General features: G+C 46.1%; 1 protein-coding gene across 1 annotated transcript; it reads left to right on the top strand.

Annotated features, from left to right (window-relative positions):
* Positions 1–960: 960 nt before the first annotated feature.
* Positions 961–17,241, top strand: LOC142107416 (galactoside alpha-(1,2)-fucosyltransferase 2-like). The gene is made up of 5 exons (XM_075190848.1): positions 961–972; positions 5,087–5,575; positions 12,693–12,807; positions 14,492–14,512; positions 16,111–17,241. The coding sequence occupies exons 1-5, from the start codon at positions 961–963 to the stop codon at positions 17,103–17,105; spliced, it is 1,632 nt and encodes a 543-aa protein (XP_075046949.1). The 3' UTR covers positions 17,106–17,241.
* The last annotated feature ends 483 nt before the right edge of the window (positions 17,242–17,724 follow it).

Below are 17,724 nucleotides of genomic sequence, written 5' to 3'. Positions count from 1 at the left end.
CGGCTTTGAGCTGCTGGAGTCCCGCTGGGATTGGCGTGGACTTAGCGTAATTCTTCTCCTGTTGCGGTGCTGGACACGGCACCGGCATTCCCATTTTGTGAGCTCTTATCTCGATGCGATATGCGATGATGCCCCGCTGGCTGGGCTGGATGTGGGCCCTGGTGAGCAGCTTTGAGCTGCTGGAATCCCGTTGGGAATGGCGTGGACTTAGCGTTATTCGTCTCCTGCTGCGGTTCTAGATGTGGCACCGGCATTCCCCCTGTGCAAGCTCTTATCTCTATGGGATATGCGCTGATTGTACCGCTGGCTGGGCTGGATGTGGGCCCTGGTGAGCAGCTTTGAGTTGCTGGAATCCCGTTGGGAATGGCGTGGACTTGGCGTTATTCGTCTCCTGCTGCGGTTCTAGACGTGGCACCGGCATTCCCCCTGTGCAAGCTCTTATCTCGATGTGATATGCGCTGATTGTACCGCTGGCTGGGCTGGATGTGGGCCCTGGTGAGCAGCTTTGAGCTGCTGGAATCCCGCTGGGAATGGCGTGGACTTGGCGTTATTCATCTCCTGCTGCTTTTCTAGACGTGGCACCGGCATTCCCCCTGTGCAAGCTTTTATTTTGATGTGATATGCGCTGATGGTACCGCTGGCTGGGCTGGATGTGGCCCCTGGTGAGTGGTTTTGAGCTGCTGGATTCCCTCTGGGATTGGGGCGGACTTAGCGTTATTCTTCTCCTGCAGTGGCGCTGGACACAGCACCGGCATTCCCCTTTTGTGAGCTCTTCTCTCGATGCGATATGCAATGATGTCCCACTGGCTGGGCTGGATGTGGCCCCAGGTGAGCAGCTTTGAGCTGCTGGAGTCCCGCTGGGATTGGCGTGGACTTGGCAATATCATTCTTCTGCTGTGGTGCTGGACGCGGCACTGTCAGTCCCCTGTGTGAACTCTTATCTTGATTCGATGTGCGCTGATGGCTGGCCTGGTGAGATCTATCTTTCTGACATCTAGATGATGCCCGTGCTCTGTTGATCTGGTGGTGAGGTGAGGAGTGGTGACTATGCTCCTTTGTCATTCTGCAGCTCCCATGTCGCTGCTTTCTCTGTTGTGGGCTTCCGTGCCTGCTCCCTTGGCGATCTTGACTGCGCCTTCTTTCATGCTGGTATCATGTGCTGCTGTGATCCCTTCTTTTGTTCCTTTTTTGGTCTGCAGCTTCTCAGCATAATCTGCCCCTTGTCCATGTGAAATAGGTAGGGGGAGGAGGCAGCTGTGATCCCTTCTACTGCTTGCTGGATTTCTCCTTCATCTGCTTCTATCGTGTTAGCTGGGACTTCCTTATATGTCTGAGATGAATGCTGTGATGAGGGTGTATTGTGTACCCGTACAAGCTGTTACCCCATTAATCTGCTTTTTCCCCTGATTCCTTGCAATCTTCAGCCCCTTGACCATGTGCAGTAAGTTGGGGGAGGGGGGCAGTTCACTCACCATGTGCTGCTGCTCTTTGATGATCTCTGCTGCTTGCTGGGTTAGTCCTGCCTCTGGCTCCAGCAAGATAGTTGAGCTTTCCTTGCTGCTTTGCTTCCTCCTGGCTGCTATCTGACCTGTTTATCTGCATGTAGCTGCACTCCTTCTCTTGCTCACATGTGACCCATGGCCATTGCTGTGTAATGCTTGTGCCTGGCTAAGCTTCTATCCCTACTCTTCCTGTCCTTGCAAGATCTTAACCTCCCCCACTTGTTTTTCCTAGTAAGTCTCTCACTGGCTTTCTTATTCCCCAGGTGTGAAAGGGGGACGTGCCTCCCTGCACCCCCCACCCCCTTCCTGCTGCTTAAGTATTTTATGTCAATCCGCTTTATCTAGCTACGGTGCCTCCGCCCCTTTTTATACATATATGATAGTATTTCCGCACTGGTGGTTTGCATTACCCATGTACACATTGAATATTTGCATGGGATACTGCATAGCATCTTTACTGTACACTATGTGCTTGTAATACATTTGCAACATCAGATTATATGTCTGTTTTTTACTTGCCATACCTGTTTTTTGACATTTAACATTCTTTCATGTCAAGGTGAATTGGGGACTCCATAGATGTTATCAGGGCTGCCAAGAGGAATTCAGGGCCCCGGTACAACAAATTCATGGGGCCCTCCTCATAGCTGAGCATGGTAAAATAAATTGCGCCGCCGTAATCTCGGGGTTGTGGTCGTGCATTTGGGGGCGTGGCAAATTCGCCATTGGGGCGTGGCTATCACTCGGCTCTCAATTCGCACGAGCGTCACATATGTCCAAGCACTCCTGCCTTTCAGGACATCTAGCACCAAAGTGTAGTATAGAAAAAATGCAGTGTGTACACGAAGAGTTCAGTCTTGACCTCCACCTTACATTGGGCACAACACTCACCAAAAATTGACATTGTCCCTACTAGAATCACAACATTTCACATACTGTCCTGCTCTCTCCTACCTGTTCTTCTCACTTTCACCACCTGTTGCTGCATGTTTCTTTAATTGCGGCTTGTCTGGATCCTGGAATGCTGGGGGCCCTATTTGGAAAAAAATAGCTACATTTAGATAATTCCAAACAACCCTGGCGTTAAATCAATACCATCCACGATTAATAATTAGGCCTTCCTCCAGCTCCAATATTACAATAATGTGCCCCTTCATCATCGCCATGCCTTATGATCACACTGCGCCCTCCATGCTGCTTTTGCCCCCTTCATCTGGCTCCCCTTCATCACACTATACTATGCTGCTCCCCCCCCTTTTTCAATCCCACTGTGCCATGCCTCCCTACCTTTTTAACCCCACTGTGCCATGCTGCCCACCATTTTTTAACCCCACTGTGCCATGCTGACCCCTGTTTTTTTAACCCCACTGTGCCATGCTGCCCTGTTTTTTATCCCCTCTGTGTCCCCCCTCATTTTTTAACCCCTGTCATGCTGCCCCCTCCCTCATTTTTTAACTTCTCTGTCATTCTGCCCCCCCGTATTTAACCCCTCTATGCCCCCCCTCGTTTTTTAACCCCTGTCATGCTGCCTCCCCGTTTTTTAACTCCTCCGTGCCCCCCCTCGTTTTCCTTCCTGCACTTACCTTTTTTCCTTTCTTGGTCTTCTCTGCTGCTCTGTGATCCATTGCTCCAGACTGACTGAATGCTGGGCATGACATGATGACATCACACCCGGCATTCAGACAGTCTGAATGGAGCACAGAGCAGCAGAGAGGAGGGATGCCGGCTCCGCGATCAGGTATGTTTTGTTGTTTTTTTAAACTAGCCTGCTCCCCCCACCAATGACCGAGCCCCACCCTGCAAAAAAAAAAGAAAGAAAGAAAAAAAGACGTTTTTTTTTTTAAAAAAAGCAGCAGCGCAAGGGCCCGGGTCGGGCCCCCTGACATGCCCGGGTCCAGGTAATTAGTACCCGCTCCCCCCCTCTCGGCAGCCCTGGATGTATCTCTGGTTTACTTGTGCAAAACATATCCGTACTGCGCTTTCATAGCAAAATGTATTCATATCAAGATTTGTGTGTATTTTAGATATGTGTCCTGTTATGCCTAGAGAGGCGGAACAGGGGTGGGTAAGTGTAAATTGAGTACAGTAAGGGCGGTGGAGCATGGCCGCTAGATATAAGACATAATTAGATTTGGGTGCTTCCCCTCTTAGGAGGCGTATCTTTTTCAGGTACATTCCAAAAGAAAACAGCACTGCGGTAGATTTTATTATTATTATTACCATTTACTTATATAGTGCCATTAATACCACAGCGCTATACAGAGAACTTACTCACATCAGTCCCTGCCCCATTGGGGCTTACAGTCTAAATCCCCTAACACACAGACTAGGGTAAATTTTGTTAGCAGCCAATTAACCTACCAGTATGCTTTTGGAGTGTGGGAGGAAACCGGAGCACCCGGAGGAAACCCACGCAAACACGGGGAGAACATACAAACTCCTCACAGATAAGGCCATGGTCGGAAATTGAACTCAAGACCCCAGTGCTGTAAGGCAGAAGTGCTAACCACTGAGCCACCCTGCATACAAATTGCAAAACTATGATATGGTACAAAAATAATACCTCAGAATCTCGTTAATCTCCAATTTCAATAAGAGCAGAAGTTATATAAACATACAAACGGAATTGACTTGAAAATAACATAGAAATATATGCAAAAACACAATAAAAATTGGTTACAAATCTAAGGCAATAAATCTTAGAAAAGCATCAGAGCAGGTGAAACCATGTAATAAACCCCTGAAAGAGTACTTACTTTACATAAATTACAGGCGGGTCCATCCATCGCCACTTTAAGTTAAGTCGTGTTTGCTCATGACATCATTTTCTGCAGCCAGCAAGACAGGGAGTCGTGATGTGAAGTCATCTGCATTCTGGTAAGTAGGTTTTTTCACAGGTCGGTGTAGTCTTCATTCGGAATCCTCATGTCGTTCTGTTCTGTGTCGGAGTAGTCAGTACCGTTAATAGGTACTACACCCATCAAATGATGGCTTATAAATTTCCTCACATTTAATAGCGATTTTTTTGCTAATGAATATCTTACTGATTTTAATTTTTATATTGCTTAGATTTTTACAGTATATATGAAATATTTATGTGCTCCAAATAATTTCCCCCTTATCTCCAATCTCCAGTCCTCTGTATCTCCCTCTATTCTCTCCAGACCAACCTCCCCCTCCCTTCTCTCCAAACCTCCCTGCTGTTCTCACCAGCCCTTGGAGTATTTTACTTACCTTACTGAATAGGAAGACTCCATAATAAAAGAAATAGATAGAAATAACTGCCCCCTACCAGAGACTAGCAGTAAAATTCTAGGACTCTACCTGGCACCCCGGGACTGTGTGTACTGGGGTAATGCCTATAAATTGGGACCCTGGAGAGTCAACTTTGCTACCCCGGTGGTCCTACTATAATGAAGGCTGGGTCAGTAAGACTCCTTCCCTATTATACTAATATAGTATAGTGTATATAAGTAAATAAACACACAGACACACTATTGTAAGCTTAATTCAATAAAACACTCCCATAAGCTTTGGCTAACCACTTTATAGTATATTTTCTTTATACTTGCCCCCTCTCCCAGAATTTCCAGGAGACTCGCAAATTCCAAGTAGGTCTACTGGATTCCCGGAGAGAGCAGGCCAATCACCCACATCCAGCCACTCGCAAATTCCAAGTAGGTCTACTGGATTCCCGGAGAGAGCAGGCCAATCACCCGCATCCAGCCACTCGCAAATTCCAAGTAGGTCTACTGGATTCCCGGACAGAGCAGGCCAATCACCCGCATCCAGCCACTCGCAAATTCCAAGTAGGTCTACTGGATTCACGGAGAAAGCAGGCCAATCACCCGCATCCAGCCACTCGCAAATTCCAAGTAGGTCTACTGGATTCCCGGACAGAGCAGGCCAATCACCCGCATCCAGCCACTCGCAAATTCCAAGTAGGTCTACTGGATTCACGGAGAAAGCAGGCCAATCACCCGCATCCAGCCACTCGCAAATTCCAAGTAGGTGTACTGGACTCCCGGAGAGAGCAGGCCAATCACCCGCATCCAGCCACTCGCAAATTCCAAGTAGGTGTACTGGATTCCCGGAGAGAGCAGGCCAATCACCCGCATCCAGCCACTCGCGAATTCCAAGTAGGTCTCCCGGATTCCCGGAGAGAGCAGGCCAATCACCCGCATCCAGCCACTTCCTTGTGTAGTTGGCGAGATTGGGGCCTCCTTGGCACAAATCGTCATGAAATGCGTCATTTTGGCTCTGCCACCCACAATATAATGACGCAATTGTAGTTTAAAACTATGCTTACTCTTCTTGGTTCCCTTTTGAATAGAAGTTTCTCCCCTCATAGTGTGCAAGGATGCCTCTTGGGAATCATGAATTGTATTAGGGGAGTCAGTTTGCATTTGAAAATTGGATGCTTGAGTACATACTAATAATAAGGAGGATGATGGTGACGATTGCATGAGGTGACTATCCATTCTGCAGCTAGATGATGTTGGACTGCTTGTTACTATACATCATTTTCCACCTTTTGATAAACTATTTGAAGAACTCGCTGCAAATGCTGTAACAGGGAGGAGCTGCCTAGATGCTCAACGTCCCTACCTCTGCTTATTTTGGTGTCACAAAGGCTACAGATGCCTTGACAAGTGTTGTCTGGATTGGGATAAAATATCTCCACATGCAAATGGTGGATTTTTTTGCCCTAGTATGACAATGTGCTTGTCATGGGCATGAGGTGAAACCACTGGTGGCTGCCTTACTTGGACACAATCATCATCATCATCCTCTTCATTAACTTGTTCAAGTACAACACATTCATAATTTTCAGATCCACAATTATACCCCTCATTCTCTGGTAAACTAGCAAGTTCTAAAGAAGCATCCTCAATTTTTAATCATCATCATTACCATTAGGCCTCACATTTCCAAATATTTGAGAAATTTTGGAAGGACGCTGCTCTATAATTACAGTGTCAGTATCTGAATTGTCAGACTCACATATAGCACTCACTCATGGACACCCTTAGGGCTAGATTTACTAAGCTGCGGGTTTGAAAAAGTGGGGATGTTGCCTATAGCAACCAATCAGATTCTAGCTGTCATTTTGTAAAAGGTACTAAATAAATGAAAGCTAGAATCTGATTGGTTGCTATAGGCAACATCCCCACTTTTTCAAACCCGCAGCTTAGTAAATCTAGCCCTTAGACTTTCCTAAGAATTTTGTGAGTGTCCAATTTGTTCTTCAGCCTCAGTGTTGTTTTCATGCATTGATGTGGCTGTTTTGGAGGTGACAGACCTACACTCTGAGCGAGAAGGTGGTGAATGGAAAGTTGCAGACTGCATGACTGCGTTGGGCACTCTCTTTTGCAATGGGAATCCTAGTACATGTAACAGCAGTAGCAGTACAAGTGTTTGGATTTGAAGCAGACTTTCTTACACTTTCTTCCCATCTGACCATTTTTACTAGTAGAGGTTGAAAAAGTACTACAGCTGCCAGTACTGGTACTGGGATGCTCCTGATCTGTAGACTGATCCATGGTTGACATTAGGGGTAAAGCTACTTGAAGTTGGAGCTACTTGTAGCTGCCACCACACCAGGTAAGCGCCTAATTGGATTGGGAAAGGAAGAAAGGTTACCTTGCAATTCTTCAGACACTGCTCCAGAATATCATTCAAATTTATATAATTGGTTCTTAAAAAATATATTTTTGGGGTGTGCTGCTCAGAGTTAAAAAGCACCCTGTCTCATGCAGAAACAGGAGGGGTGGCAGCGTTCTTGTCACTCTCCAATGACATTGCTCTGTGTCATTGCTGACACAGAAATAGGATGTATAGCCGTGTTCTTGGCAGTCTCCAGTGTCAATGCTCAAACAGAAACAAGAGGGGTGGCAGTATTCTTGGCAGCCTCCATTGTCAGTGCCATTGTTCAGCGTCATTGCTCAAACAGAAACAAGAGGGGTGGCAGTGTCCTTGTCACTCTCCAGTCACATTGCTGAGTGCTATTGCTGACACAGAAAAGAGGAAGGGTGGCAGTGTTCTTATCAGTCTCCAGTGACATAGCTGTGTGCCATTGCTAACACAGAAACATGGGTGGCAGTGTTCTTGCCACTTTCCAGTCTCCAGTATCATTGCTCACACAGAAACAGAAGGGATAGCAGTGTTCTTGTCAGTCTCCAAAGCCATAGCTCAGCGCAATCGATATGGCAACCAGCTGCAAGCAGCAGTCATGATGATACTAGTCCTTCTAACACATTTGCTAAAGCCTATGCTCAAGAGCATAGTGGGTTTTAGTTAGGGAAACTGAAATCCAAAAAACAAGCTTTTACATTGGTAAAGAAAATAACACCTCTTTAATGAAGGGAAAGTTTACGGTAGAAAAACCTAAAATTGCCAACATACCATTCTGCCCAAAATATTAACAAGCATACCAGCAACAGCTAACTCCCTTCTCTCAACTACATCCCAGCACCTGCAATCTACACTGTGATCATCCTCACCCTCATCAATGAATACAACATCCTCACACAATATTATTTAATCCCTGCTGGAATCCAGCTGTTAGGAACCCCTCCAGCCGGTACAACAAAACCTGGAGTCTGCTCCGAAAGTCTGGTGTTCACTGTTGCCCCTAGTGGAGAGATGTGTACCGGCTGCGGAGAACCCAGGAATAGAGAGTTATGGCAGACAGCAGAATGAAGTCCAGGCAAGGGTCGAGGGCCGGCAGCAGACAACGTATCCGGAGAACAAGCCGAGGTCAGGGGTCACTTGCAGAGTAGAATAGTCAGAAACACGCCAAAGGGTCAGGGTCATGAGCAGGTCAGCAGAATCCAAGGTAGAGGCCAAAAGATCAGGGTCACAGGCAAGAAGGGAAAATCCAGTAAGCAGGCAACAAGGTCACAACAGCAATCCAACAGGAACTGAGAGCAGGTCAGCACAAGAGCACAACTCAGACGCTATAACTGGCAGGGAGGCTAAGCCCTCCCTGCCTTAAATACTACAAGTGGGCAATCGGAGCCTAGCTCTGAATAATCACCACCCAGCAGCTGCCAATAAATTTGATTACTTAGCCCGCGGGCTAGCAAGGAGGCTTTTGCGCACGCGCCTGGCTTCTTTTCATTGCTGGGACGCTGCACTGAGATGAAGCGTCCAGTCGGGTCCTGCCCGGAAGTGACGTCCCGGTTGCCAAGGTGATGGCCGGGACGCAGGGGAGACCAGGAAGCGAGTCACGGCGGCTGTAAGTACCGCCGCGGCTCGTGACAGTACCCCCCCTTGAGGAGGGGTTAGGAAACTCCGACACCCTGGCTTTCTGGGAAATTGCCTGAAGAATTCTTTAATGAGTTTGTCCGCATGAAGGCGGTTTCTTGGAATCCAGACACGTTCTTCCAAACCACAGCCCTTCCATTGGACTAGAAAGTGAATTTGCCCCTGGACTTTCTTGGAATCCAGTATTTTTTGTATCACAAATTCTCAATGTCCTTCCACATTCACCAAATGAGGCCTCTGAGGGTGGACATGTCTGAAATTACTAGAAAAAATTACAGGTTTGAGTAAGGAGCAGTGGAACGTATTTGGAATGTTCAAGGAGCGTAGGAGCTTCAACCTAAATGCCACTGGATTCACTTGCTTGATAATGGAAAAAGGACCAATAAACCTAAGACCCAGTTTTTTACATGGTTGTCTGAGCCTGATATTCCGGGTAGAGAGCCCCACCTTCTGCCCAACTTTGAAAGAGCAGCTCCTACGGTGTTGGTCCGCAAATTTTTTTGATCTAAATGAGGCTCGTTTTAAGGCAGCATGGACTTTTTTCCAGATGCTCTTCAGTGCAGTAGCTGTAGAATGTATGCCAGGGAGCCCAGAAGAATAAAGAACAGCCAAGGAGTTAGATCTGGGATGGAAACCGAGATTGCAATAAAACGGTGACATAAAAGTAGAGGAATGGCAGGAATTGTTGAATGCGAATTCCGCCCAGGGTAATAATGCTGACCAGTTGTTGTGAAACTCAAAAGTATATAAACGTAAAAATTGTTCCAGGGACTAATTGACCCTCTCCGTTTGTCCATTGGATTGTGGACGGTATGCTGAGGAAAGACTGATATTTGTTCCAAGGAGAGAACAAAAGGATCTCCAGAATTTAGCCACGAACTGAGAACCATGGTCAGAAATAATATCTACCGGTAAACCATGGAGTCGGAAAATGTGTTGAACAAAAAGTGAGGCCAAGGTCTGCACACTAGGGAGTCTGGTTAGAGGTATGAAATGTGCCAATTTACTGAAGCGGTCAACCACTACCCAAATAGTATTGTAGCCCGCTGAGACAGGAAGTTCCACTATGAAATCCATTGACAAGTGTGTCCACGGTCTAGAAGGGACAGACAAGGGCATAAGCTGACCGTAAGGACGATTTCTAGGAGTGTTGTTCCTGGCACAGATTTCACAGGACATAATATAATCTTGGACATCAGAAGACATGGTTGGCCACTAAACTGAACGTGAAAGGTTCTCAGTAGTTTTAAAGATACCAGGATGTCCGGCAGTTTTATGATCATGGGTCTCAGTGAGGACAGCCTTTTGGAGGTGAACCAGAACAAATAAGCGGCTTGCAGGTGTTCCAGTGGGGGCCAATTTTTGGAATCTGTGAAGGGTTGAAGTCAAATCCTGGGCTAAACCGGCATGAATGATTGTTGATGGTAGAATCGGCAGTGGTTTCGGAGCTGGTGCATGATGAGAGGAAAAACTTCTGGACAGGGCATCAGCCTTAGTGTTCTTAGAACCTGGTCTGTAACTGATAGTAAAACGGAAGCAAGTGAAAAACAATGACCAACGGGCTTGCCTTGGATGCAGTCATTTTGCTGATTCGATATTTTGAAGGTTCTTGAGGTCAGTTATGACCGAAATACCATGGATTGCTCCTTCTTGCCAATGACTTCATTCTTCATAAGCCCATTTGATGGCCAAGAGTTCTCGATTACCAACATCATAGTTGGCCTCTGCAGAAGAGAATTTACGAGAGAAGATTGTACAAGGGAACAATCGCTGGTTAACAAGATCCTTTTGATAGAGTACAGCGCCTGCACCCACGTCAGAGGCATCAACTTCAAGAACAAAAGGCAAGTCACGATTAGGATGCCTTAAAACAGGAGCGGAAATGAATGCCTGTTTCAAAGCCTCAATGGAAGTGATAGTTTCCAGAGACCAGTTGCCTGGGTCTGCCCCTTTTCTTGTGAGGGCAACAATGGGGGCTACCAAATCAGAGAAACTTTGAATAAACCTTTGGCAATAATTAGCGAAGCCCAGGAACCTTTGTATGGCCTTTAGATTAACAGGTTGCACCCAGTCAAGGATAGCTTGTACTTTCTTGGGGTCCATAGAAAAGCCAGAGGAAGATATGATATAGCCAAGGAACGATACACTTTGGACTTCGAACTCGCATTTCTCCAGCTTAGCGAACAAGTGATGATCCCGTAATTTACGGAGTACTTGTTGAACGTGGAGTCGATGTTGTGACACGGACTGCGAGTATATCAGAATGTCATCCAAGTATACCACTACAAACTTATCAAGGAACTCCCGAAGAACATCATTAATAAGATCCTGGAAGACTGCTGGTGCGTTACAGAGACCAAATGGCATGACTAGATACTCATAAGGGCCAGACTGAGTATTGAAGGCCGTTTTCCACTCATCTCCTTTTCTGATGCGGATGAGATTGTATGCCCCGCGAAGGTCAATTTTGGTAAAGATGGTAGCACCTCTGAGTTGGTCAAACAGAACCGAGATGAGAGGAAGAGGGTATGTATTTTTAACAGTGATCTTGTTAAGGCCCTAAAGTCTATGCAGGGATGGAGTCCACCATCCTTCTTGGAAACAAAGAAGCAACCAGCTCCCACTGGGGATTTTGAAGGCCTAATGAAGCCTTTCTGAAGGTTTTCTTTGACATAATCCTGCAAGGCTTGGGTTTCAGGACTGGAGAGGGAATATAGCCTCCCTTTAGGTACTTTAGTGCCCGGAATTAATTCGATGGCACAATCGTATTCCCTATGAGGAGGTAAGATATCGGCTGCTTTTTTGGAGAAAACATCCCAGAATTCTTGGTACTGCGGAGGTAGTAGTGGTGAAACAGGGTGCAACATCCGGAGAGGCAGCTTCAAACAAGTCTGCGAACAAAGAGACCTCCACTGGGTAATCTTCCCTTGTGTCCAATCAATTACCGGGTTATGAAGTTGCAACCAGGGATGTCCTAAGATCACTGGTGCAGATGGACAGTTAATCACGTAGAAAGTCAGGAATTCTGAATGGAGAGTTCCCACCGTTAGATGTAATGGTGGGGTCTCATACAGGACCTTGCCACCTGGAAGAGATTTTCCATCTAGACCACATACAGTGATAACTGTCTTGATATTGCGGAGAGGAATTCCAAAAGACTTTGCGAATTCCATATCAAGAAAGTTCCTGGCGGCACTGCTATCAACAAAAGCTGAAAAGTTAACAGAATGATCCCCACAGGTGATGTGGGCGGGAATCATAAAAGCATTTTTAGAGGAGATGATCTGAAGACCTAGGTGAAACCCCTCACTATCTCCTAGGCCAAATCTTTTCCCGACTTGGCATGGCAGGAACGAGAAAAATGTCCCTTGGTACCACAATAGAGACACAAGCCATGAGTCCGCCTTCTGGCCTTTTCCTCAGCATCTCCTGCATGTCACATTGATTTTTAAAAAAGCTCTGTACCACCAAGATAATTGTGTGAGCAAAACAGGGAACGTGATGGAATTCTCCACTCTGTAATGCTCTAACAATTTTGCTAGTGGTCACATATCCTCAGAAGTGTCCAAGTGGGATAAGCAATGTTGCAATGACATCCCTTAGTTTTCAAACCGGTTTTCAGCAGTGTGCCTCTTAGTGAAGCAGGTGATTTACAGAGCAGTCAGTCTCTGAGAGATCTAGCCTTGTTTGCTAGATGCTGCTGCTGTTCCTGCTGCTGAAGGTTATTCACCAACCAAGTGGGCTGTCACAGTCATATAGGGCCTGAGTCATTAAGGAAGGTAAGGCAAAAAAATGAGTAAATGTTCTCTGGGACAAACCATGTCAATCAATCCAAAGGGTGCGAATTAATTTATTATTTTGCACATTAGTTAAATACTGGCTGTTTTTTCATCCAGCACACATACGTTTCTCCTCCCGCAGCCGAAGCAGCCGCTGACTCCGTTTGAAGAGCAGAGCTCCCTGCCACCACGGGTACTCCTTGCGCTACCGCGCTTACTCCGACATCAGATAAAGCAGGCACTGAAACAGACTGAATGTTAGATACATCCGCAATGACCGAATGATTCACATTACCTACCACATTACTGATTGGGTTAACTGGATGAGCTGTAGTATTAAATGCGAAACCTGGGGCTGGGGGGCGGACCAAATTTTGGGTGGGACCTACATAGCAGGGGGGCATACCCTGATCTACAAAAGGCATGTTAGGATGGCTTGATCTATCAGGATTAAAGGCATTAAAGTAGCCCTCACTGGATGGTGATGGATAGGGCGCAATCCAGTTCTGTGGATAACTATGAACGCTGGGAGGGGGGTATGGCAGCGACCAGGTGGGCATGACACCATGGGACAGGTCTCCCGATGCTCGTGGAGGACGTGCCAAAGGGATGGGCGGAGTGTGTGGCAAAGATTGAGTATTACCGGCTTGAGAAACCAGCGCCGGGGGGTGACCCACAACGCTGCTGAGGCCACTATATGACAACCCCAGCTGACCAAACCCGGCTGCGTGCACTGGAGTAGAAAAGGTGCACTGCGGGGGGAGCACCGCTTGGGGAACCGTCTGGGCATATAATTAAGGGGGGTGTAAGGGCTGAAAGCTAACATTATGTATGGCTGGAGGGCGGGCTCTGCCCCTAATCCATCCCTCGGGCATGAGGGGGGGAATACTGTTCAATTGTGTCATGTTGTGTCCCATGTTAGTGTGCAGCCAGGGTCTGTGAGGCATAGCCCCTCCTGCATCCTGCTGCACAGTGAAATTGGCCTCCCTTGCAGCCTGTGCCCCAACAGGAGAGCAGTATAAGGCTGCTAAGGATTCCAAGCCTCCCCCACTGGTTGAGGTCTGAACTCCCCTTCCTGATGGTGAGGTCTGGGGGTCCACAACTGTATTACTGGCCCTTGCAGAGGTAGGAGAAGGTGATCTCCTCCTCTGCATGCTCTGAGACCCTGCAGATAAGCTGCTGACTCCAGAGACAGGCAGCGCTGCTGCCCTCTCTGGAGCCTGTGATCTCCGGGGCGACCCCCATCCCCCCATGCCTGTCGCTCCGCAGGGACTCACCAGCTGCTAAACCCCCTGCTGATTGCCCTTCAGTGCTGACTGGGATAGGGGAAGAGAGCAGGGCCATCTTAACAACATTATGGGCCCCCGGGCAAAGCAGTGCACCGGTGCCCCTAGATATAGATATAGATATATAGATGTATATAGATACAGATATAGATATAGATATATAGAGATAGAGATAGAGATAGATAGATGTACTTGCTCAGTGACCCTTGTAGGTTTTTTTTGCAGGTTTTTTTCTTTTGCAGGATTATTTATTCACATTAAGAGCCGTGCCTATGGGGCCCCCTTGCCCGTGGGGCCCCCGGGCAGCTGCCCATCGTGCCCAATGGAAAAGATGGCCCTGGAAGAGAGCAGACTCGCAGACAGGAGCTGTGTCCCGTCGGAGAGGCGAGCTGGGACAGCTGCATTCCTTCTTGGTCTGGACATGATGTATGAGGTTTGGGGAAACGCTGCCATGGGGAGGGAGTGAAACAAGGAGATGCCGAGGGAGAGGGGGGGGGGGTGAGTGGAAGGGGGAATGAAATAGGAGAAGGAAGAATGAGAGGAAAACTGAAAGGTAAATGGAAACAGAAGCTAAAAGATATATAAGTCACAATAGCAGAAACAGTGTGATAAAAACTTTAGACAGTGAGATAACAGTCTTATCTTATCCTTCCAGGGAGCTCCTTCATCCGTGAAAGTGCGGGAAGGAAAGATCTAAAAATCCATGGGAGTTCATACTGAGGTGACTAAACCACTCCCCATGGATTCTATTGGCTGGGAATGAAACAACTTTAACCCCGAATGGGTAAGGGCCTGAGAAACATAATCCATGCACTTTAAGTGCCCTCAGCTAAAATGGCTTCGTTTAACATAATCTTTAGTTTTCCCAGTTCTGCTTGTAAACATATCTTTGGTTAAGTGTACAGTGGGTAGAATGGCAATTTGTAGCCCAATTATTTTCTTTTTTTGTAACTTCCTGGTACAGGTGAAGAAATGCTTGTCTAGTAAAATGGTGTCGAGATGGAATTTGGTAACGGGGACACAGGACCACAATTAACTGTCTAAAACCTGTTGCATTAATGGTGGATATTGGATGCAGATCTAATACTAGCATAGTCGCTATGGCGCCTGTGATCCAAGTGCGACTGGGTGGCAGCTGTCATACTTGCGTACTCTTGCAAAGGATTGTTTAACAGTTAATTGTTTTAGACTACTAGTAGTCTTCCTCTTAAACTGCTTCTGGGTTGATGATCCACCCCCAGCAGCAGGAGCAGCAGCAGTGGGCCTAACGCTCAAGGATTCTTCGGAGGAATCCTGGATAGGGGAGGAGTCACTAACTCCGATCACTAGTGAGGGCATTGATGATGAAGAAATTGGCGGTGTAGATTGCAGGTGTTGGGCTCTAGCTGAGAGAAGGGAGATAGCTGATGCTGGACTGCTTGTTGTTATTTTTTTAGTATAAAGTTTCTGATTTTGCCAAGAGCTTGCCATGAACTCACTTCAAATGTCGTAACATGGTTCCTAGATGGTTAAGGTCCCTAACTCTACTTACTTTGCAAGCGCTACAAATGGCTAGACAACTGCTGTCAGGATTTGGGTAAAAATAATGCCACAAATAAGAGGTGGATTTTTTGGTCTTATGCCCAGGCATGACAATGGCCTTCTTCTTATCACTGGCAAGAACTTCTTACACTGGTGCAGGACTTGCCAATGTAGAGTTCATTAATAGCACTGTTAGCTTAGCTGCCTTAAGCCCATTGTTAGCTTGTTTTGTGGGGGCCCAAAACAAACCAAGTACTTCAGCCACAAAAGTGGCACTGCTTGATACTGAAGTGCTTGGTTTATTAAACTGTACATGTCCTTTTTAATATCTAAAATAAGGGTGGGTGGGAGGGTCCAAGGACAATTCCAACTTGCACCACTTTTCTTTTCCTGACACTACTGTGTGCCAATGTTATCTACATATGCTATGAACTGCCGTGTGCTTGTGCCGTTGCTCTGTCGCTTAGATCCATCCAGCTTTCTGCAGTCTGTGGCTGAAAGTGGATGAAAATAATATTGTGACCTGTGAGGGGGTCAAAATTGACTGGAAATTACTGTAAATTAGTGTTATTGAGGTTAATATTAATGTAGGATCAAAAAAAAAAACAAATTATGTGATTTTAGCAATTTTTCAAAGAAATATTAATCCAAAACCAAAGCCAAAACACGAAGTTAATACACATTCAAAACCAAAATATGGGTGTCAGTGAACATCTCTAACTGAAACTTCTTTCTTTTTTTCCCTCTTATTAGGAGCTGAGTGGAACATGAAGAAAATACTTGCCTTCTTACTGGTCTACGTTATGGTGTTTACATTATCCTTCTTATACTACACCCGGAGGAAAGAAAAAAGTCCACTAGTCTTAGATATAGATTATTACGATAACACTAGCATATGGACATCACAGCCTAGTGCACGGTTAGGAAACAAAATGGGAGAATATGCAACACTTTATGCACTCGCCAAGCTCAATCACCGCCGAGCCTACGTACTGCCAAAGATGTACAATGAGCTATCTAACATATTCAATATTAAGTTACCTGTTATTGCTCAGGAGGTTGCAGATGGCATTAAGTGGAAGAGATATAATGTACATGACTGGATGTCACCGGAGTACAGTAATATCTCAGACCAATACGTTCAACTTGGAGGTACACCATGTTCATGGACTTTCTACCACCATCTAAGAGAAGAGATACTACGAGAATTTACTATTCGCGAGCCACTTAAGCAGCAGGCCAACAAATACCTTTCCAACCTGCGAGGAGACCGGAAGCACGTTACTTTTGTAGGAGTCCACGTACGCAGGGGGGATTACGTCACTGTCATGCCTAAGAAATGGAAAGGAGTGATAGCTGATAAAAGGTATTTGAAAACAGCCATGGACTACTTCAGAAACAAATATGAAAACCCTCTGTTCGTGGTGACCAGTAATGGCATGGATTGGTGTAAGGAGAATATTAACAATTCCCTGGGAGACGTTCATTTTGCTGGGGATGGCCAGGAACATTCTCCTGCCCGTGACTTTTCCCTCCTGGCACACTGTAACCACACCATCATGACCGTAGGGACATTTGGATACTGGGCTGGATATTTGACAGGAGGTGAAACCATCTACCTTACAAATTTCACTTTGCCAGACTCTCCTTTCCTCAAAGTATTCAAATATGAAGCTGCTTTTCTTCCTGAGTGGATCGGAATTCCTGCTGACCTCTCCCCACTTCTTGGAACACAGAAAACAAGATAAATGGTCAAATAACTTTAGTCCAATTGGGTTTTCTTTCCATATAAAAGCAAACAAATCCAACGCTTTTATTTCCATGGTACTGTAAGTGCTCCTACCCTTAAATTACAAATCAACACTAACTAATGAATGAATCCAATTGGTGTTATCCTCATAGTTGCCAACTCTGAAATAGGAGACCAAGGTTGGAGAACTGCAGGCAGTATGCAATATTAATCACTGCAGTAATGCACAAGAAGAGTAGGTATCCTCCTCCTAGTCCTGATCGATTCTGATCAAGGATTGCGGGTCAGTTTGTCCAATATGCTGGGCAAATAAAAGCGAACAAATGGCCTGACCTGATCTCTTTGTATTAAAATTTGTATATTGCCAACATATTAGTCATCGCTTTACAAAAACTGAAGAATCATTCACATCAGTCCCTGCCCCTCTTGACCTTACAGTCCAAATGATCTACCTCACAAATACACTAACAGTAACCTAGCAGGATGGTTTTGGCTATGGGAAGAAACTTTAGCACCTGGAGCCATCAGCTTATGTTATGACTATATGTTTTACTAACCGTTTTGTAGCAATAAATGTAATTTTATTTTTAACAAGGGTGTCTTATGTACTTAAAGAG

The sequence above is a fragment of the Mixophyes fleayi genome, chromosome 11 (assembly GCF_038048845.1).
Source record: "Mixophyes fleayi isolate aMixFle1 chromosome 11, aMixFle1.hap1, whole genome shotgun sequence".
Lineage (NCBI taxonomy): Eukaryota > Metazoa > Chordata > Amphibia > Anura > Limnodynastidae > Mixophyes > Mixophyes fleayi.
This window is presented reverse-complemented; position numbering and strand designations above follow the sequence as displayed.

Excerpts from the sequence above, each read along its gene's own strand:
- LOC142107416 (XM_075190848.1), top strand. Across the intron at positions 12,808-14,491 it reads GGCACTGAAACAGACTGAAT|GGAGCTCCTTCATCCGTGAA; the intron begins GTTAGATACATC and ends TTATCCTTCCAG. Across the intron at positions 14,513-16,110 it reads GAGCTCCTTCATCCGTGAAA|GAGCTGAGTGGAACATGAAG; the intron begins GTGCGGGAAGGA and ends CCCTCTTATTAG.